Below are 23,581 nucleotides of genomic sequence, written 5' to 3'. Positions count from 1 at the left end.
TAGTTTCCTACAATGAACTACTGGCTGAAAGAAGCTACATAAATATTCCATCAGACGTTAATAAGATTTGATTGTGGTTCAGAAATGTAAAATTGTGCATTTCACAAAACTAAAAAGTTTGGTATCCTTCAACTATAATATCAATGAGTCACACTTGGAATTGGCCCACTCATACAAATACTTGTGTGTAACACTTTGTAGGTATATGAAACGGAATTATCACATAGGCTCAGTTGTGTACAAAGTAGGTGGTACATTTCTGTTCATTGGTAGGATACCGAGAAAGTGCACTTATTCTACAAAGGAAATTGTTTACAAATCTCTTGTCTGACCGCTTCTAGAATATTGCTCAAGTGTGTGGGACCCATACCAAGTACGACTAACAGAGGTTACTAAATGAATACAGAGCAGAACACTATGAATGGTCACAAGTTTGTATAATCTGTGAGAGAGTGTCACAGAGAAATTGAAGGAACTGAATTGGAAGACTCTTGAAGATAGACCTAAACTATCTCGAGGAAGTCTATTAACGAAGTTTCAATAACCGGCTTTAAATGATGACTCTAGGAATATACTATAATCCCCTATGTATCGCTCAAATAGGGACTCGCGAGAAAAAGATTAGAATATGGCTACGCGCACAGAGACATTCAAACAGTCATTCTTCCCGCGCTCCATATGTGAATGGAACAGGAAAAAAACCCCAATAACTAATGCTATGGGACGTGCCCTCTACCATGCCCCTCACGGTTATTTGCAGACTTTAGAAACTGATGTAGATAATGTGATGGACAATTTTGCATCTTTACAGACAATAACTATCTTAAATACGCATGATGGACAATTCTGTATCGCTATAAGACAATAAAGATCTAACATATACACTACTCCATGTATGTTATGTATGTAATTGTTCATGGCAGTGTATATGGACACGAAAGATGGTATCGATTGTATTTTTAATGCTTAAAGATGAATAACAAATAAATAAATAACTACAGCTTTAATTTTTGCACATCTCATTTCTGCACAAATCTCCTGTTCACATGCAACGATCTGTCTGCCCCGATGTTGTGTGTGCAGACTTTTGCGCAGATGGATCGTTGTATGTGGACGTGCTTTTAGTGGTCTGTTGGTACTTTTTTGTTTAAGAACTTTGGATTAGCATTATCATTAACTGTGTGAGGTGTGTTTGTTTACATGTGATTCTATGGTGAATTGACGGTAGCTATGACACTTAGCATTTTTTCTTAAAAAAATTGGTTAACTATTATTGTCCAGTGTGTTTGAAGAATACATCAACGTCCATAATGAGTGACACACTGACAAAGAAAATAGGAGCACCGGATTTCGCTCCTGAGAAGTGTAAGTGTTTTATGTATAAACGCTTATATACCGGTGGTTGCTATCGAAGAGCATCGCCAAATAACAGTTTAGCCACTTTCTTCTTTGTTAGATAGCTGACAAGAGAAATATGTCACCTGAACTGGAATGATGATACACAACATTCAGTTGTGTGTGGTGCACAAACACTTGTTTGCGAGATATTTATTGGCCATTTCTAAATATCACTATACAGACTTAGTGGCAACTGTTACTTGTCGCTCTTCGTGCATTTTACAAACTTCTATCAGAAATTAGTCAAGTTACGCGCGGTTTCTTTATTGTTCACTGCACCACCTGTCAGTGGTGGTGAGTAACATATTTAATTGCTAATTATAATGAAACTTGTCACATTGCAGTTGTTAAGGAGTTGACACAACAGTGCGTTGGTGGAATAGAACTGCAGCAACAACGGCAGAAGATCCAGCAATTAGCAGATGAAACGAACATACTCCTGAAGAAGAATGTGTACCACAATTACATGCAGTTTATTGAGACTGCAAAAGAAATTTCTCGTATCCATTCTAAATGGTTCCTTGGAGTTATTTTCAGATGGTGTTTAATACTGTTGTTTATATCCTCCTATTGATTAAGAGTGACTCAGTGTGTGTGTGTGTGTGTGTGAGAGAGAGAGATGGGAGGAGGGTTGCATAAAAATAGGATTACATAATATATTTATATTTTAGATTTACTTAGTGAAAAGAATGAATTATTTTATTTCTGTGGGCCATGCTGTTTAGGAAACTCAGGATGTGATACTTTATATTTGACCGTAGTCAAGCAGGAGAAAGGCTCTCAGTTGCTTTTAAACTGGCAAGTTGTTTTCATACACAGTGGTATCTTTTGATGCAATATTTGAATATTCTTCTGACTATTTTCATAAAGGTCATCATCATTACCCAGTTCTGCCATAAAATTATGTAACTGTTCAAGTAGAAATCAAATGGTATTATTTCTCTTAGTAGTCACTGAGATGCCGAAAGAACTGTAGTGACTGGCCTACTCTTGAAGATAGACCGAAACTATCCTAAGAAAGCGTACTTACAAATTTTCTAGACCCAGCTTTAAATGATGAGTCTAGGAATATACTACAGTCCCTGAATATCACACCCGTAGGTATGATGAAGACAAGATTAGGTTAATTATGGTCTGTGCAGAGGCATTTGAACAATCATTCTCCATATGTAAATGGAACAGGAAATAGCCTTAATAACTGGTACAGTGGAACAAACCCTCCCTGCTATGCCCCTCACAGTGATTTGCAGATTATAGACTTACGTGCAGAGATCTGGTCTGGGGTTGTATGGCCATTTGGGCCCTCTACTTGATACCACTTCATTGATTTGTTTGTTGATGGATATTATGAGATGATTAAGACAATACAGACAGGAAATCCGTGACTCAAGAAAATTCATGGCTCGGTGTTGTACCCAGGACCTTGTGATCTAGAGGCAGCTAGGACCTTGCAATCTAGGCTACAGGCAGCTACGCTATCCACTAGATCATGAGCTGTGGACTGCTCTTCAAATAAGGTGTTAAGATAAGCTTTTTGCAGATTGCTGCAACTATCACAATCTTGAGCTAACTGCCACAAAACTGTTGTAACTTTCCATGTATCCTTGCCCCTTGTGACCTTTTGTAGGGACTGGAAAAAGTTCTGAGGAAGCAAACCAAAGATTGTGTTTTTTATAGGTAGAACATGTAGAAAGTGCAACAACTCTACTGAAGAGATTACATGCAGTATACTTGCTGACCTCTTCTGGAGTGTCGCTGCATGGTATGGGATTCTTACAGGGTAGGGCTGATGGAGGATACTGGAAAAAAGTTCAGAGAAGGGTAGTTTGTTTTGTATTTTTGCAAAATGGACGGTGGAGTTTCATCGAAACATTGATTGGGTTGGCAATAAATCAAAATGGTGTCTTGCATTGCGACGAGATCTTTACAAGAAATTTGTATCGTACTATCTTTCTCCTCTGAATGTGAAACTATTTTGTTGGCTCCCACCTAAAGAGGGAGAAGTGACCATCATGATAAAGTCAAGAAATACGTGATCACACAGAAAGATTTAAGTGCTCATTTTTACCATGTGGTGATCTTCTGTAGAATGGTTGAGAGTGAGTCTGAAAGTTGGTCTATGTGTCCTCCGTCAAAGACTTGAGTGTGAATTGGAGAGCTATGATGTATTAAGTAGATAGACATTTCCATAGGTCCCTGTACTATCCTGAGTTTTCCTTTGACAAATTCTTTCAGTTTTCCGCTCTCAAACCTAATGGATATTTTACTTGGCTCGAACCATATATTAAGGATTCTTTCTCTTCCATATACAGATGGAGTGTGGGAATAGTGGGTGCTTGAGCACCTCTGTGCTAACTGTTATTTCCCTAATTTTATTAACATGATGTCTGTGGGATAGGTACATAGTTTATTGAATAATGTTTGTAGTTTCAACACTGAACTGTTTTTGAAGTTTTGTAGGCATGTTCTTGTGAGATATATAGCACCTTGTCAGTTCTTAGCATTTCTGTTATGCACTATCACCATTCAACCAAACCTATTGCTATCCACGCTGCCCATGTTATTTTTGCTCTGTGTATCGGCTTTATAGGGATCTCATACAATGGAGCAGTATTTAAGTGTGGGCTATACAAGTGTTTCATAGATGAACTGCAATTTCCAAGCATGCTAACAATGAATAATACTCTGCTAGTTGCTTTATCTTTGTCTGAGCCAGTGTTGTCATTCCACTTGGCATATCATCACACTGCGAATCACAAATATTTATGTGACATGACTGACTCGAGCTGCAACTCATTACTCCATATGTTTTTGTTTTCTTAATTGCACAACCTTGCATTTTTCTGCATTAAGAGTTAGTTGCATTAAGAGTTAGATGCCAAGCTTTGAAACAGGCTTGGGTTTTGTTGAGGTCAAACTGATTGTTATTGGAAATTTCAATACATAAAATTTCCTTGTAGCAACTACATCATTGCGTTCCTGGGGCACAGTATACATTCATTCAAGACATGTGCTGTCTGTGGGGTAATTTTTGAGCCAGTTAAAATTCTGGTTAGAGTTCCAGTATTCTTTAGAAGGTGTTACATGATATTGACTCACAAGCTTTTTGAAAACCTGGAAGCATTAAATTAACTTGATTTCCTAGTCCCGTAGCACTGAGGGCATAATGTGTGAAGACCACAAATTGAGATTTGTATCACTGATGTTTTTGAAGTTGTGCTGGTTTCCATCAAGAGGATTATTGTTCCTAAAAGGCCGCAATGCTTGAAATTGAAATATATTCTAGTATTTTGCTACAGTTGTGTGTGAGTGATGTACAATAATACTGTGGTACAGTTCTTCTTCCTTTTCTGTGACTGGTGTTGTGATGTGTATTATTTTTCAATCATAAGGAACAAATATGTGCCCAAGGGATCTGTGGTAAATTGTGACTAAAAGCAGACTGAAGTCAGTCACAAATTCTGTACAGAAGTTGAGTAGGCCCAACTATCTTACTAAGTTCTGACAGCTTAAACCTTTTTAACACCACTAGTCCTGATTCATCACAGCAGTGGCACAGATACTGAATGTTGGTAACATTCCTAGATTTTCCTTTGTAAAAGAACATTTCGTGACAAAATTGAAATGTTGAATTTTGTCTTTAAGTATTCTTTCACAAAAGAAGCTCAAGGAATGTTGCCATCTGTGCAAAAATCAATATTTCAACTTTGTTTTCTACTTTTGGTTTTGGCTGTTTCTTGTCCACAAGTTCCTGGAAAACAATTTTTTGTGAACCAAAATTTCTTTGGTCTTTTAGTAATAATAGTAATTGTCAAAAGCATGTTTATTTGTGTTGCTGTACTCTGATCATCATAGACAGGGTATATATAAAATCTGGGAACACTTTCAATTATTTATTGCACAAGAACTAAACATTGTACAGATGTCATACATATTGCATTTTGAAGAGAAACTCTGAGGCTTTTTTTACAAACATTCGATATGCGAACCATGAGTGACCCAGCAGACATCAATATGGTAATCAAATTCTTGCCATACCCATCCCAGCATGGCATTGTTGACAGGTAGCAGTTGTTTCCCATATTCTCTCCTGGAACTCTGCTACATCATGTGATAGAGGTCATACATACACCAGATCTTTAATGTGTCTCCACAGGAAGAAGTCACATGGAGTGAGATCTGGTAAGTGGGGAGACCATTTCATGAAACAGCTGTCCCCTTCTGTAGCACGGCCGATCCATCAATGCTGCATCTCCATGTTCAGTTTGCCATGAACTTAACGATGAAATTGGGGTCGAGCCCCATTGAGCTGAAAGATGAACAGAGAGTCTGATTGTATTTGAGGCATCAGCCATTGCTGCATGTTCAAGTAGGAATAACCAGTGACAGTGCTCTCAGCGATGAAGAATGGCCCGTACAGTTTTCAATGTGACAAGGCACAAAAAACATTTACCATTGGAGAATCACGCTCAAATTCAGTGCATTTGTGTGGATGCTTTGTACCCCAGATTCGACAATTATGCCATTTCACTTTCACATTAGTGTGAAAAGTGGGTCGCTAAAAATTAAACGATCGACAATGCCATCCCCATCCCCATTCAATTATTGCAACTGTGAACAAAACTCAAAATGCTTGTCTTTGTATTCATCATTGAGCTTCTGTACTAGCTCCAACTTAAACTGTTTCATAGACAGCTTCTGTCGCAGGACTTTCCACACTGTCATTTGAGCCATTTCGAGTCCACGGGATGCACGATGCACCAATTTCTTTGGACTCCTTATCAGTGTGTCTCATACGAGCTCCACATTCACTTCACGCACACTGGGATGTCCGCTTCTCTTTGCCGGGCACAAGCAAACCGAATTTGTTGTGCCAATGGCAAATGGCCTTCCTTGTTGGTGGCTTCTTACTGTACTTGATTCTAAACATCTGTTGAACAGCTGTAGCTCACTTGCTTTTGTTGAACTCCAACACACAGAAAGCTCGCTCTGCACCTGAACACACCATGCTTGCGACTAGCGCTATCGGCAGATTAACAAACTACGCTGTGGCGGTATACATGAAAAAAACTTTCATAGTTTATCTTCAAAATGACATATGTATGATATCTGTACAATGTTTGGTTCTTGTGCAATAAATAATTGAAAGTGTTCCTGTACTGTTTGTACACTCTGTACAAAAGAAGTCTTTCCAAAAATGTCATCAGTAAGCACTCATGATTGCAAAATGTGCTTAAAGCTTTACTAGTCTGTAAAGTTTTTTCAGTTACAGTAAGCATAGCTTCACCCCATGAACAGATCAATAAGTATAATAATGGGTGGCAGGGACAAAGAATCCAGTGAAATTTTTTTAAGTGCTTTATCTGAAAACTACCTTGAGCAGTTAAACAGAGAACCGACTCGTGGCAATAACATATTAGACCTTCTGGTGACAAACAGACTCGAACTATTTGAAACAGTTAACGCAGAACAGGGAATCAGCGATCATAATGCGGTTACTGCATTGATGATTTCAGCCGTAAATAGAAATATTAAAAAAGGTAGGAAGATTTTTCTGTTTAGCAAAAGTGACAAAAAGCAGATTTCAGAGTACCTGATGACTCAACGCAAAAGTTTTGTCTCGAGTACAGATAGTGTTGATTATCAGTGGACAAAGTTCAAAACCATCATACAATATGCGTTAGATGAGTATGTGCCAAACAAGATCATAAGAGATGCAAAAGAGCCTCCGTGGTACAACAACCGAGTTAGGAAACTGCTGCGGAAGCAAAGGCAACTTCACAACAAACATAAACATAGCCAAAGCCTTGCAGGCAAACAAAAATTACACGAAGCGAAATGTAATTTAAGGAGGGCTATGCGAGAGGCGTTCAATGAATTCGAAAGTAATGTTCTATGTACTGACTTGGCAGAAAATCCTAAGAAATTTTGGTCTTATGTCAAAGCGGTAGGTGGATCAAAACAAAATGTCCAGACACTCTGTGACCAAAATGGTACTGAAACAAAGGATGACAGACTAAAGGCCAAAATACTAAATGTCTTTTTCCAAAGCTGTTTCACAGAGGAAGACTGCACTGTAGTTCCTTCTCTAGATTGTCGCACAGATGACAGAATGGTAGACATTAAAATAGATGACAGAGGGATAGAGAAACAATTAAAATCGCTCAAAAGAGGAAAGGCCGCTGGACCTGATGGGATACCAGTTTGATTTTACACAGAGTACGCAAAGGAACTTGCCCCCCTTCTTGCAGCGGTGTACTGTAGGTCTCCAGAAGAGCGTAGCATTCCGATGGATTGGAAAAGGGCACAGGTCATCCCCGTTTTCAAGAAGGAACGTCGAACAGATTTGCAGAACTATAGACCTATATCTCTAACATCGATCAGTTGTAGAATTTTGGAACATGTATTATCTTCGAGTATAATGACTTTTCTGGAGACTAGAAATCTACTCTGTAGGAATCAGCATGGGTTTTGAAAAAGAAGATCGTGTGAAACCCAGCTCGCGCTATTCGTCCACGAGACTCAGAGGGCCATAGGCATGGGTTCCCAGGTAGATGCCATGTTTCTTGACTTCCGCAACGCGTTCGATGGACAGTTCCCCACAGTCGTTTAATGAAGAAAGTAATAGCATATGGACTATCAGACCAATTGTGTGATTGGATTGAAGAGTTCCTAGATAACAGAACGCAGCATGTCATTCTCAATGGAGAGAAGTCTTCTGAAGTAAGAGTGATTTCAGGTGTGCCGGAGGGGAGTGTCGTAGGACCATTGCTATTCACAATATACATAAATGACCTTGTGGATGACATTGGAAGTTCACTGAGGCTTTTTGCGGATGATGCTGTGGTATATCGAAAGGTTGTAACAATGGAAAATTGTACTGAAATGCAGGAGGATCTGCAACGAATTAACGGATGGTGCAGGGAATGTCAATTGAATCTCAATGTAGACAAGTGTAATGTGCTGTGAATACATAGAAAGAAAGATCCCTTATCATTTAGTTACAATATAGCAGGTCAGCACCTGGAAGCAGTTAATTCCATAAATTATCTGGGAGTATGCATTAGGAGTGATTTAAAATGGAATGATCATATAAAGTTGATCGTCGGTAAAGCAGATGCCAGACTGAGATTCATTGGAAGAATCCTAAGGAAATACAACCAAAAACAAAGGAAGTAGGTTACAGTACACTTGTTCGCCCACTGCTTGAATACTGCTCAGTAGTGTGGGATCCGTACCAGATAGGGTTGATAGAAGAGATAGAGAAGATCCAACGGAGAGCAGCGCGCTTCGTTTCAGGTTCATTTTATAATGGCAAAAGCGTTACGGAAATGATAGATAAACTCCAGTGGAAGATTCTGCACAAGAGAAGCTCAGTAGCTCGGTACGGGCTTTTGTTGAAGTTTCAAGAACATACCTTCACTGAGGAGTTGAGCTCCCTCCTACGTATATCTTGCGAAGAGACCATGAGGATAAAATCAGAGAGATTAGAGCCCACACAGAGGCATACCGACAATCCTTCTTTCCATGAACAATACGAGACTGGAATAGAAGGGAGAACCGATAGAGGTACACAAGCAACCCTCCGCCACACACAGTCTGGTGGCTTGCGGAGTATGGATGTAGATGTAGTGCGATTTGTCTATGCATGCCTGTATAAGTCTACAGCCCAGCCCAATGCTTTTTATTCCAATGGGGCTGGAGTGTGGTAGCCCTCCATCCTCCACCCAAGAAGAAGGTTTTGGTTTGGAACTGTAGGGCTTCATTTCCGAGGTATGTGTGCCGAAAGAGGGCATTGCACCAATCTGCTTCTTAAGGGAAGTCTGTGAAGCAGCTGGGAATCAAATGCCATAGTTGCTGAGTCTGCCCAGAATGTTCCTTTTAGAATATTGTAGAATACTCCAGAACATTATGTATTGTTCCAGCAGGTTCAAGAATGTTCTAGAGTTTTCCAAGATGTTCGAGAACATTAGTGAATGTTCCATTAACCTGTTGTGATGCGGATACATTCCAGGACAGAACAGTGTTTACAGGCAATGTCAGTATACATGTGTAAGCATACTATTGGAAATCAATTGGGATGGGTCAAGGTAAAGTGAAAATGATAGAAAGTGCAATAAATTTCAGTGAAAATGATTTCTGTAAAGTAGGGTTCTAAGTAATATTAATGTTTAACAGGATGCAAGTGCTTCAACAAGACATTAGTGTAAGAGAAGTGCAAAGCAGAAAAAGAAGGGATTAAACTTTATCAGATGTAGTATTCTATTATGAGCCTACTAAAAAGTGCAACAAACACATTGACATTGGCAAGATGGATCAAATGTGTCAGTTCTTTAGTACCAAGAAATTCATTAGTTTTCTTGAGACTGTAGTGTGCAGATTCACACAAATTATTGACACTTTGTGGTTTGTTAAATTAGCTGATCTATGTAATCATTGATTAAGCACACAGGACAGAAAATTGGTCACCTTTAGAGACAACATGCTAATACTGTGGAACACTGACTCTAGCCTTGATGATAATGGTCATAATTTGGCAAGGGAGAGAGTCCACAAGTTAATAAGATCCAGTAAAGGTATCAAATTGAGGTTAGGTTGATTGACATGTTTCATTCCATTTACTTCCAGATTTTTTTGTAGGATTATAATTGGGTGTTTTAGCAGGTCCTTCAAGGTGGAGTAAGGTGCCTGAGCATTCATTAAAGCAGGAATGTTTGCATACATCCCAATGTACATGGTTGTTGTAAGCAGTGCCCTTTTGGAAGTTTCTTGACTACAGATGTCTATTGCATGCAGTACCCTGCTTTGATGGACCTGCATACTCTGCGCGCACGCGCGCGCGCACACACACACACACACACACACACACACACACACACACACACACACAGAGATATATCTCCATTCTCTGCAAACCACCGCAAAGTGCATGGCAGAGAGTACACTCCATTGTACCAGTTATTAGGGTTTCTTCCCATTCCATTTATGTATGGAATACAAAAAGAATGATTAACTGAATGCTTCTGTGCATGCTGTAATTATTCTAATCATGTCCTTACAATCCCTATGTGAGTGATATCTGGGGGGGGGGGGGGGGGAGGGGTGTAGTACATTCATAAAATCTTCATATAAAGCCTGATTGTGAAACTTTGTTAGTAGACTTTCTTGGAATATTTTATGTCTGTCTTCGAGAGTCTTCTAGTTCAGTTTCTTCAGCATTTCTGTAACATTCTCTGCACTTCGCCAGTATTCTACCAATAAACTGAAGTCTATCACCTCTCTTACCCACAACTGAGCCTATTTGGTCATTCCATTTCATATCCCTACAAAGTGTTACCCACAGGTATATGTATGAGTTGGCCGATTCCTAGTGTGACCCATTGATATTGTAATCATAGGACACTACATTTTTTCATTTTGTGAAGTGCACAATTTTATATTTCTGAACATTTAAAGCAAGTTACCAGTCTCTGCATCACGTTGAAATCTCATCAAGACCTGACAGAATATTTATGCAGCTTCTCTCAGATAGTACTTCATTATAGATAAGTGCATCACCTGTAAATAGTCTGAGGTTACTATTAATCAGTTCTGCACTGTCTACATCATTTCAAAGTGACCAATATTCTCTTTTACGGGAGTGAATAATATTTTATTTGGTGGGCTTGTATCATGAAGTGGAACAAGAACATTGTCAGTTTGTGCTTTTGTTTCTCCCCATCCAATAAGGTAGCGTGAATTGTCAAGTGCTTTCTTTGACAAAATTATAAGCAATCATATTATTGCGTCTTATCACAATTAACTACTTGCAACTAACATAAATAGATACAACATGCAATAATATTTTAGTAAAGCAGTACATATGTCCACTTATTTGCAGAAAAATGACATAAAGGTTGTTCATAAGCTATCTTTATAACTTAAGGCATTAATATCTTTCAAACTATACTAGATATCAACAAACGATTTTCAGCATGTCATAAGATACCTCATAAAGTTTTGTTTCCTCATTCATACAATTCAATGTGTGCACCTGCATATTCACGCTTTCCTACATTTGGCAGAGCTGCTTTTCCAGTTTCTTGCCATGGGATGGGAGTTGTATTCAAATACTTTAGGTTACTGTTTTAACATATTTATCTTTTATTTTGAAATTCCGTTCTTTTAAAGCTATGCGATATCACATAAAATAATTTTACACTAAATTGTGTGCTGTCTCACTTGTTCAGAAAGCTCTTATGTTGATGGGCACACAGAATTGTATTCACAGCTATTTGTTGCACCTGGCTGATAGGTAATACATCATATGTTAGTGTATTACTGGTACCATAATTGGTAGAGTGGAGCATGAGCCACTGATGGTACATGTTACCCAGAGGGAAAATCTAGTTTGAGCCACCAGTGGTACATGTGTGCGTGAACATGTCAAGTGTCATATTTTATCAAGAATCTGAAAGTAAGCAACAACAATGTGTTTGACTCATGAATTTTAAATAATAGACAACTTCTGTTCCTTTTAGATGTGTTCTGAATGTACACTTTAACACCCAGTAACACTAGTAATAATTATAAGTTTCTGCACAAGTTTGTGTACTCTTATTTTGTTGCAGTAAACTGTTTCTGTTATGTCCTTAACCTTTTTCTTCAGATCTTGAAAGTGAAATGTATCAACTGTCACATATGCTGACAGAACAACGCGCTCTTTTGTCTTCATTAGCTTCTATGTCACTGTTAGGTGATAAAATTTCTAGTGCACCTCAGGAAGCCGAATCAGAAACAGATCCCAAATCTCCTCAGGAGGATGGTGAAGAGGAGAGGCGTCGCCGTCTTACTGCAATTCTAGAAAAAGTTGAAGGATGTATGGTGAGAACTGCTATTATAATTGCTTTACATACATAAAATGCCCTGTATTTTTATAGTGATGCATTCTAAGCCGGGACAGAGTAGTATTTAACACTTGAGTGGGTGTGCCTATATATATACAATGTGCGAACCACAAATGACGTTGCCTTGTACTGTTCCATTGTTGTTTTCTAATTGTGTGCCCATACCTAGTCCTTCATTATTGCTCCAGCTAACACAGTTATAAGTTGTGTTGTCATACGCCCAATTGAGCAGCAATAATGTATGATAAACACCAAGGTAGGTGAAAAACGCCACGGTTAATGAGAAAAAACTTACAATCTGTGTAAGAAAATGCCCCCAAATTCTGAGCTAGCAACACAATCTCACAATGACGCAGTTGTCTACAATATAATTAGTATGTGATTAAGCATTTGAATGGGATCTGATGCAACTGTGCTGTTCAATGCTTTGAGTGGGGCATTACTATGGGGTAAAACGCGGCAATAGTGTGTTCCAATAAAAGTGTATTTCATTATTGTTTAAGTAAACAGTGATTTCTCTCATATTATGTAAGTTTATTTTATCATTGTTTCATTAAGGTAAGATGAAATTGTGATTTTTTTTTTTCATACATGTTTACTTTGGTAACATAAAGACATGTATTCTTTACACGTGTTCAAAGTACACCATGTAACTGCTTGTGTTAAGAAAATTTGGGTGCCCACTCAAGCATTCATATTTAAAAGTGAAGTAAGAAATGTGGAGCTGCATGAACTCTTTGCAGTAAATGTTTTCTTGTTAAGAGATGGTATGGTGACACTAGAACTTATGGAAATTCCTAAAATTATACAATACATAAATAGAAGGACTTTTAATGGAATGGAGTGAATTGATCATAAGGGTTAGGCTATATTGTGCTTTTATGAGAAGGTACAATGTATGCAAGGGAATTATAAAAAGTGTGTAAAAAAATTGAGGCGCTCTTAATGGAAAGCAGAGAATCGATATATTAGTGCTGTGCATTTGTATGAATTGTAAATTAGGTATTGATGTACGAAAAGAGGAGGATGGGGGTTCACTAGAAGGGTGGAGGGAAGTAACGCCATTTTCTATACTTGCAATTCCACAAGTGTGTAATATTTCATCAAATCGTCTAGTTTTCATGTGTTTGTTCACAGTCTGTATTGTTGTAATCAAACAATACTACACTGTGGTGCTTACTCAGTTGTCACTCTTTGCATGTAACATCAGTTGCCTGTTACCGAAGGCCATATATTATTGATTTCACACCATAATTCACAATTCAATGTTAGATGAAAATTGTTTGTAAGAAATAGTCCCACTAAACTGAATGTACCCTCAGATGGTGAAAGCAAAATACTATATATACTTTTCCTGCTTGCCAGATGGCAGCAGACAGAAGTACAAATTGAATCTTATGTAAGTGTTAGCTTTCTGAACTATAAGTTTCTGAGTCTGACAAGAGAGCTACAAGTTAGAGGAAACTGGGCTGTTCAGGGATCTAAATCACAGGCCAAGGGAGATGCATTTGTACAGAATACAACAGAACTCAGTAAAAATGCCGTGAAAAAAAATTTTAAAAGTTTCTCATAGATCTGTTTATAAGTTAAAGGAAAACAGAGCTAAAAATACATAAATGTAGGAAATTTGAAAGAAAAGGTTACTGGAGACGAAAAAAGGAGTGAAGCAACTAATGAAAGAAAAGATACGAGAAACAGCACAATATAAAACAGAGATGAGAACGGTGGTATAGGTAAATGATAGAGATGAGGATGAGGTGTAGATTTAACCCATGATTGCTCACATCTATTGTTTTCATGTGATAACTCCCATGTTAGATATTTGTAACAAAGAAAATTTTTAATATGAATATAATAGAGGGAAACATTCCACGTGGGAAAAATATATCTAAAAACAAATATGATGTGACTTACCAAACAAAAACGCTGGCAGGTTGAAGACACACAAACAAACACAAACATACACACAAAATTCAAGCTTTCGCAACCAACGGTTGCTTCATCAGGAAAGAGGGAAGGAGAGGGAAAGACGAAAGGATGTGGGTTTTAAGGGAGAGGGTAAGGAATCATTCCAGTCCCGGGAACGAAAAAACTTGCGTTAGGGGGAAAAAAGGACAGGTATACACTTGTGCGCGCACACACACACACACACACACACACACACACACACACACACACACACACACACACACACACACATCCATCCGCACATACACAGACACAGGCAGACATTTGTAAAGGCAAAGAGTTTGGGCAGAGATGTCAGTCGAGGCGGAAGTACAGAGGCAAAGATGTTGTTGAAAGACAGGTGAGGTATGAGCGGCGGCAAATTGAAATTAGCGGAGGTTGAGGCCTGGCGGATAACGAGAAGAGAGGATATACTGAAGGGCAAGTTCCCATCTCCGGAGTTCTGAGAGGTTGGTGTTAGTGGGAAGTATCCAGATAACCCGGACGGTGTAACACTGTGCCAAGATGTGCTGGCCGTGCACCAAGGCATGTTTAGCCACGGGGTGATCCTCATTACCAACAAACACTGTCTGCCTGTGTCCATTCATGCGAATGGACAGTTTGTTGCTGGTCATTCCCACATAGAAAGCTTCACAGTGTAGGCAGGTCAGTTGGTAAATCACGTGGGTGCTTTCACACGAGGCTCTGCCTTTGATCGTGTACACCTTCCGGGTTACAGGACTGGAGTAGGTGGTGGTAGGAGGGTGCATGGGACAGGTTTTTCACCGGAGGTGGTTACAAGGGTAGGAGCTAGAGGGTAGGGAAGGTGGTTTGGAGATTTCATAGGGATGAACTAAGAGGTTACGAAGGTTAGGTGGATGGCGGAAAGACACTCTTGGTGGAGTGGGGAGGGTTTCATGAAGGATGGATCTCATTTCAGGGCAGGATTTGAGGAAGTTGTATCCCTGCTGGAGAGCCACTTTCAGAGTCTGATCCAGTCCCGGAAAGTATCCTGTCACAAGTGGGGCACTTTTGGGGTTCTTCTGTGGGAGGTTCTGGGTTTGAGGGGATGAGGAAGTGGCTCTGGTTATTTGCTTCTGTACCAGGTCGACAGGGTAGTTGCGGGATGCGAAAGCTGTTTTCAGGTTGTTGGTGTAATGGTTCAGGGATTCCGGACTGGAGCAGATTCGTTTGCCAGGAAGACCTAGGCTGTAGGGAAGGGACCGTTTGATGTGGAATGGGTGGCAGCTGTCATAATGGAGGTACTGTTGCTTGTTGGTGGGTTTTATGTGGATGGACGTGTGAAGCTGGCCATTGGACAGATGGAGGTCAATGTCAAGGAAAGTGGCATGGGACTTGGAGTAGGACCAGGTGAATCTGATGGAACCAAAGGAGTTGAGGTTGGAGAGGAAATTCTGGAGTTGTTCTTCACTGTGGGTCCAGATCATGAAGATGTCATCAATAAATCTGTACCAAACTTTGGGTTGGCAGGCCTGGGTAACCAAGAAGGCTTCCTCTAAGCGACCCATGAATAAGTTGGCGTACAAGGGGGCCATCCTGGTACCCATGGCTGTTCCCTTTAATTGTTGGTATGTCTGGCCTTCGAAAGTGAAGAAGTTGTGGGTCAGAATGAAGCTGGCTAAGGTAATGAGGAAAGAGGTTTTAGGTAGGGTGGCAGGTGATCGGCGTGAAAGGAAGTGCTCCATTGCAGCAAGGCCCTGGATGTGTGGAATATTTGTATATAAGGAAGTGGCATCAATGGTTACAAGGATAGGTTCTGGGGGTAACAGATTGGGTAAGGATTCCCGGCGTTCGAGAAAGTGGTTGGTATCTTTGATGAAGGATGGGAGACTGCATGTAATGGGTTGAAGGTGTTGATCTACGTAGGCAGAGATACATTCTGTGGGGGCTTGGTAACCAGCTACAATGGGGCGGCTGGGATGATTGGGTTTGTGAATTTTAGGAAGAAGGTAGAAGATAGCGGTGCGGGGTGTCGGTGGGGTCAGGAGGTTGATGGAGACAGGTGAAAGGTTTTATAGGGGGCCTAAGGTTCTGAGGATTCCTTGAAGCTCCGCCTGGACATCAGGAATGGGATTACCTTGGCAAACTTTGTATGTAGTGTTGTCTGAAAGCTGACGCAGTCCGTCAGCCACATACTACCTACGATCAAGTACCACGGTCGTGTAACCCTTGTCCGCCGGAAGAATGACGATGGATCGATCAGCCTTCAGATCACGGATAGCCTGGGCTTCAGCAGTGGTGATGTAGGGAGTAGGATTAAGGTTTTTTAAGAAGGATTGAGAGGCAAGGCTGGAAGTGAGAAATTCCTGGAAGGTTTGGAGAGGGTGATTTTGAGGAAGAGGAGGTGGGTCCCGCTGTGACGGAGGACGGAACTGTTCCAGGCAGGGTTCAATTTGGATAGTGTCTTGGGGAGTTGGATCATTAGGAGTAGGATTAGGATCATTTTTCTTCGTGGCAAAGTGATATTTCCAGCAGAGAGTATGAGTGTAGGACAATAAATCTTTGACGAGGGCTGTTTGGTTGATTCTGGGAGTGAGGCTGAAGGTGAGGCCTTTGGATAGGACAGAGGTTTCGGATTGGGAGAGAGGTTTGGAGGAAAGGTTAACTACTGAATTAGGGTGCTGTGGTTCCAGATTGTGTTGATTGGAATTTTGAGGTTTTGGGGGGAGTGGAATTTTTTCAGCTGCAACTTCTATACAATGATATATTTATCAAGCAAATTATCCATTTTTTCTTATTAACACATTATAAATACTTACAAACATAAAATGAGACATCCATTTTGCTGGAACTGAAAATATTTCCGTTTGCAATTATTATATGCAGTTGATCATGACAGTAACATCTCTCCTGATAGCACTTGAAAAAATCATAGTAAGTGAACCAACTAAGGTTAACATCACTATTGTTTTACTGACCTGCGTCAGGTCCAACTTCTTGTGCCATACTCACTTCGCAGGAAAGAACACTCAGTGCTGCGTGTTCTGATGCTTGTGACTGGAATGAATATGGCAGTGATGCGTGTGTACCTGTTTTTTCTTCTTGGGCAGTAGTGCCATATAGATATTTCTTGTGTTTCAGTTGCTCCTCCTGCTGTAGCTAAGTTGTGGGTACCTAAAACACCTTTTATTTTCTTGAAGTAGCGTGATATTCTAGCAATTGACATATGTTTGGTTGGTTAGCTTGGGGGAGGGGACCAAACACCCAGGTCATCGGTCCTGACATATGTTTGATCATTTGTGCTGTTGTAAGCACCATACTCACTTTTGTAAGAAATCTTCTCTTTGGCATTAAGTCATTTGTATTCATTTTGTATATTATTTGATTAAGTATTGGTCCTGTGTCCAGCAAACTGAAAAGTAGTGTTAGAGGCCAGCAGTTACTTATTCTAGGAACAGAATATTCTGATTTCAGGCAGTTGACAATTTCTACACTTTTTTCTGTGATATAGCAGAATGTCATTACTTCAGGTTTATTCGCCTTGTCTTTGTCAGCATCCATGCCATCATCACTGTGCATGATATATGACATTAGTACATTCTTTTTCTGGTTTCTTGTTTGTAATATATGAGCAAAAGAGGCAATTGTTATCTAGTTTCTCTCCAAATACAAAAAAAACTGCTGTTTAACTGGCCCGTCTTTTATTGATAGCTGTTCTGGTGGAATTTCTCTCGTATTCCTCTGCAGAGTACCTAATACTGTAAAGTGATGATTAATGTACAATTTGTTAGAGATTAACATAGGTGAAAAATAGTTGTCCATCATCTTATCTCTGCATTTGTTGTCATTGGCTCAAATTTGTTGTATCACCACATTACTTGTACCGTTGGGTACTTGATATGGACTATCATGCAGATACTTCCATATTTTGGATGTAAAACTAGCACCAAAAAGTGCATATTTTGCCCTCTGATTTGGAACAGACTGGCTAAATTTGCAACACTTCCAAATGTCATCTATTGTTCTCAATGCTGCTACACTATAACTTGTCATGCGCCATTCACAAACTCATTGGAATACTTCTCTAATTGGTACCAGATTACCTGTTTCTTTCCTCTGTGCCCTTGTACGGTTATTGTCCAATTGTTCACCTTAGAGAAGAGTATGAAACATCCATTTACCCATTTACACAATTACAAAAAATCTGGTGCAGCCCAATCAGAGGCCCATACCTTATTGGTATTGCATGTGAAGTACAAAACACCAAGGAAAAGAGTTAATTCTTCAAAACACAGGTCAAGGAAAAAATGCTGCACTAGGAGGTCTGTGTGCAAACCTCATGGGATTCAAGACAATAGTTTATCTAAGAAAATCTTGTAGGATGCATTTTGAAAACACATGTATGAAAATTAGGTGCTGGCAACACTGTCACATCATGCAGCACATCAGAATGTACAGAGGAACTTGTATCACCCCACACTACCACACCAGCTTTCATAGCTCCCTTAGTAGACTGCTGGACATCAAACCCGCATTTACTGTGGAACCATGATTCAAATCATTGTCGGGTTCCTTTATTATTTTTTAGATTTCCATTTTCTGTTTCTCATTGCTTATAAGCAAGATATTATTTTGTTACGTGTCAGTAGCCTACCACATGACAGTGGGATCCATTAAACTGAATGCATGTGTCTGCTAACCGTGCAGTGCACAACCATAACTGGTCCTGTCAAGGTCACGCAGGGTGGCTTCCCGATGGAATACACAAACGATGAATACTCAATATGCTTTTGCTGTTGGGTGCATCTGATAACCAAGCTGCTGATGCTGCTTGTGCGTATGCTGCACAGTACCCTTGAAGGTGTCATCCTGATAACTATGTTTTTGGTTGTGTGGAGCAGTGCCTTTAGGAAACAGGTAATCTTCATCCACAAGTAATGGACAGAGGTAATCCAAGGACTAGACGTACTCCACAAACAGAGGACGCTAGTCTTGAAACCATTCACCAATCGCCTCAGTGAAGTACTTGTGATATTGCAAGCCAGTTCCAGATATCTCAAAAACTGGTTGATGAATTGTTGCACAGCGAAGAACTGCATCCGTATCATTATAAATTAACTCATCACCAGCAACCAGAAGACCGCATTCAATGAGTACAGTATTGTGAATAGCTTGTGCACAAAGTGAAGATAACAAGCATTTTATAAATAATGTGAAATCTATTGATGAATCTAGCTTCACTTGTGAAGTTGATTTCAACATCCACAACAACCATTATTGGTTAGAACACAACCCACATCATCCGTGAACGTGAATTTCTGGCACACTTTGGCATAAACCTGTGGGCTGAAATTGTGGGAGGAGTACTTTTTGGCCCTTACATATCACCAAAAAAGTTCAGTGCACCCCTGTATTATACATGTTTTTGCAGTACTTTGCCTGATGCATTAGAAAACATTCCACTTGGTGTTTGGCAACAGCTATGGTTTCAGCAGGATGGTGCACTGCCACACTATGGAATTAGTCTGTGTAACAATTTGAATGAAGCATTTCCATGGAAATGGATTGGTCCTGGGGGTCCATTTCTGGCCTCCATGTTTCTCATCCTTAACCCAATAGATTTTTATTTATGGGGACACTTAAAGGAATAGGTTTATGGTACTCCACCCATGTAAGCACATGACTAATAGCTTGCGTGCATTCCACTATGGCAGCGGTAGATGCAGGTGTGTTGTGTGGGGTCCAGCAAAGTATGATTCAGCAAATGGCAAAATGTTTGCAAATGCAAGGTGGAAACTTTGAACATCATCTCTGAAGTGAACATTGCTCGTGCGTGTACGTACCAGCTTTGTGAAGATAAGCCTGGACGTCAAATGTACAGAATGTAATTATTGGATGTAGCATAATGTACAATCTAGTGTACCTTATTGAGTACAGGTGCTATTATTGTATCCACTATTATTTTATATTGGCTTTATTTATGTAATGGATGAAACAAAGTGGTTGTTTATGTTTGGAAGGAGCTCATGTTGTGTCTTAATGTTTCAATAAAGGAAACAGTAACAGAAGGAAATACCCAAAATATTGCATTCTGGATGTGTAAATTGGACACAGTTTGATTCTGTAATGGAAAAAAAAGTTTGATGCAAATGTGATTTGAACATCGGCGACTCTGCATATCCATTTCTGAAGGCATTGCCTCATCTTGCTGGGCTAATGGGAGAGCACTACTAGAAAAAGTGCAGAGTTAATGCCATCTGTTCTTGGCATTGGTCAAGCTGCATGCTGTTACAGTGTTGCCAGAGCCTTGTTTTTTAAATCACATTGGCAAGACTAGGTTTTGTTAGGTACACTTTTGTCTTGAATTGGGGTGAGGAACCGCATGCCGACCAGCAAGTGCAGCAATTTTTCTTTATCCTGTATGTCTGTAATAAGTCTTGAGCACTCCATGAATAAGCTACTGTTGTTCTGTCCAGTTCTTGGTTTGTGTACTTTACAATGCAGTCATTTACACCATCTAGAAAAGATAGTTTCTAGCAATCCAGAACAATTTTTGAATTTTTGCATCCTCTGTTACTCTTGCAAACTGTGCCTCAATTTTCTGATGGGCTTGTTTTACTGGAGAGACATTGTGCTTGAACCATGTTGTTTTTCCATCCCATCTTGATACATACAATAAATTGCAGAAGTTTGGGCTACTGTAGACACAGATTCAGAATCATTGTCAGACTGCTCAGTTGCTGTGTCAATCTCTTAGTGCTCAGGTGTGTGTTGGTATGTAAAGGCAAGCCCCCTATGTGGAAGTTCTCATCTAATGGTTCGAGTCTTAGGTTAACCATGTAGCAAGAGTTAGCAAATGCCAACAAATGCTGCAGCCCCCACTCATTAGAGCCCCCCCCCCTCCCTTGTCTGTGTGTAAAAAAATTAGTCATGTTAGATATGAGTGGTATACTACTAACGATCTGATGGAAAGATGGTGGTGTCTCAATCTACAGTGAGTATTAATTACATTTCTAAAAGTGAACTCTTGGCTCACCACATACTGTGTGTTGCTGATTAACAAAACCACAGAACTTACTGGGGAATTCTGTAACGTTGTCCGAGCTAGTTGTAATTACCTGATCAATTAGAATAAGATTCTATTGATTACTAATAGGAAAGTAATTCATGGATATCGTATTGTATTATATTTGTATGTCCACTGTAACAGTTGTTCGTTCCTTCTACAGCGTATTTTCTTTTCTTACAGTACTTTTGACATGAGCCATGTAGAGTGAATGTTCCTTTCTTTTTGGTGGACTATTGTTGTCTAACACACTGTAGTTTTGTGGTTCCTGCATTTGTTTCTATGTCTTGCTGTTGTTCTGTCATAATCTGCTGGTGGTGGTTAAAGTGATTGATATAGCAAGCAGAAATCAGCAGATAACAGTATTTGAATGCTGGCCCCTATTTTGGCTGGAACCGAGGTGGACTCTTCCTACATGTTGGTCAGAGGTCTGAAGACAGCATAGTAAATTGCCAAAATTGGTAGCCAGATAAAGTAAGTTTGGAAAGTAGATGTCTGAAAGGTGTTTGATTTGATAAAATGTATGGGTGGACATTATCCCCAAGAAGAGATGCATACCTGTTTTGATCCATTATCCCCTTCCAGAATGATAAGATCATCCTGTGAATGCCACAGAAACATTCCCCAGACCACTGTTGCATGGTGTTTCAGACATTTGATGTTGTACATCTGTCCAATGGAGCATAAAATGTGATTAATCTGAAAAGGCCAGCTGTTGCCACCCAGTGGACGTCCAGTTGTGGTACTGCCATGCAAATTCCTGGCTTCATTGCTGATGAACATCAGTCAGCATCATGGGTGCATGAACTAGATGCCTGCAATGGTGATCCATATGCAGCAACATTCTCTAAACAGTTGTTGAGGGGACACTCTTGGTAGCTCCATGGTTCATCTGGGTGGTCAGTTGCTCAACAGTTACATGTATATTTGCCTGCACACATCCCCACAGAGTCGTTCACCCTTGTCATTTATGGCCCACGGTGCACCACAGATTTTGATAGCGCCAGTTTGCCACGCACAGTATACTTTATCCATGGCGAAATGCAAACAGTTTACAAACTTAGCCATTTCAGAAATGCTTCCACCCTAGGCCCGAAAGCCAATAATTATGCCCCTTTGGGCTCCATTTCCGCATTATGACAATGACTGCACTGTTTTCGGTGTTCCTCTGACATGCTTTATATACCTTCCACTGCTAGTGTTGCTGCCTACCATCCTTGAGTGGTTATTGTGAGTTGATGTTGAATGTAGGTGGTGGTCACATTAATGTGACTGGATCATGTATTATAAGTAATAAATTCCTTTGTATAATAGTAGGGCAGGCAGTTAACCAGTCGTGTAGTATGTCTTTGAACGCTCATACAGGAAGATCTTGTACAGCTGTTGAGAGCTCATTAAATAATTTTTGCCCCATTAGTTCGTAGCTGGTAACTGGTTTTATCAATCTTAACCCTCTGCTTACAAGAAAATCTGTATAGTATTGCCTAATGGTTGAGTCTCTCAGGCTCGTGTTGTTTAAACTGACATTAATTGACACTATTTTGACTACTTACAATGTGAATGACTTTTGAGAAATAAATACTTTTAAAATAAGTTTATTTATTTAAAGTTGTCATCTTAAAAAAGCCATTTTTACCCTTTTACTGGTGGCTTTTATTCTTATTGCAAATTTGCGCAATGTCTATAAACAATAATAGAAAGTTGTGAGCGTACAAGTTTGGTGAAATTATAACATTTAATTTGACTTCTCTATCTTTCTTCTCTGCACGACATACACATCTCCTTTTCTTAGCTGGGGCTTTCATTGCCCTTCCTGGATCCTGTGCTACTAACGAATTCATTGGATCCCATACTACTAATAAATTCATTGACTTCTTTACTCCTTCTAGTTGCTTTCTCAAATTGATGATGAAAGTCTGACATCTCATTTTTTATAGATTGCCAGCATCATCCAATATGCGTACACTCATTACAGTTACATTGATCATGTTGAAGAAAACCACCAATGGCCAGCGTCTTGTTTTTCTCTTCACACTTTAGCAACACATCTTCTGGTCCATGGTGTCAATGCCACCGTTTTTGGCATTGTATGTCATTATAACTTCAGGCTTCTTTACTTGTGATTATGGCACTGTTAATTGGTCATCAAGAGAGCTAATGACGGTGAAAACTTTGCTTTTCTTAGGAACATAAGAGGTTACCATCACACCTGATTGAAAACGAAATAATGTAGAGTATACTTCATGTCCTTAAGGTGTAGTGAAGTCGGCAGGCACTTCATCTTTGTTTTATATATAATTATCACAGGTGATATTATGCCAAA

The 23,581-nt window shown here is 39.7% G+C and overlaps 1 protein-coding gene across 2 annotated transcripts in view; it reads left to right on the top strand.

Moving 5' to 3' along the window:
• Nucleotides 1-1,171: 1,171 nt before the first annotated feature.
• The window catches only part of LOC126472268 (exocyst complex component 8), a 109,293-nt gene continuing 86,883 nt past the window's right edge, over nucleotides 1,172-23,581 (top strand). For both annotated transcript variants that reach the window (XM_050099924.1, XM_050099925.1), the window contains exons 1-3: nucleotides 1,172-1,365; nucleotides 1,743-1,898; nucleotides 12,047-12,261. In XM_050099924.1, the coding sequence (XP_049955881.1) occupies nucleotides 1,311-1,365; nucleotides 1,743-1,898; nucleotides 12,047-12,261 (426 nt within the window). In that variant the 5' untranslated portion in view covers nucleotides 1,172-1,310. The remainder of the gene's footprint in view (nucleotides 1,366-1,742; nucleotides 1,899-12,046; nucleotides 12,262-23,581) is intronic.

This window comes from Schistocerca serialis, chromosome 1 (genome assembly GCF_023864345.2).
Source record: "Schistocerca serialis cubense isolate TAMUIC-IGC-003099 chromosome 1, iqSchSeri2.2, whole genome shotgun sequence".
Classification (NCBI taxonomy): Eukaryota; Metazoa; Arthropoda; class Insecta; order Orthoptera; family Acrididae; genus Schistocerca; species Schistocerca serialis.
Note: the sequence above shows the minus strand (reverse complement) of the source record. Positions and strands in the feature narration are given on the sequence as shown.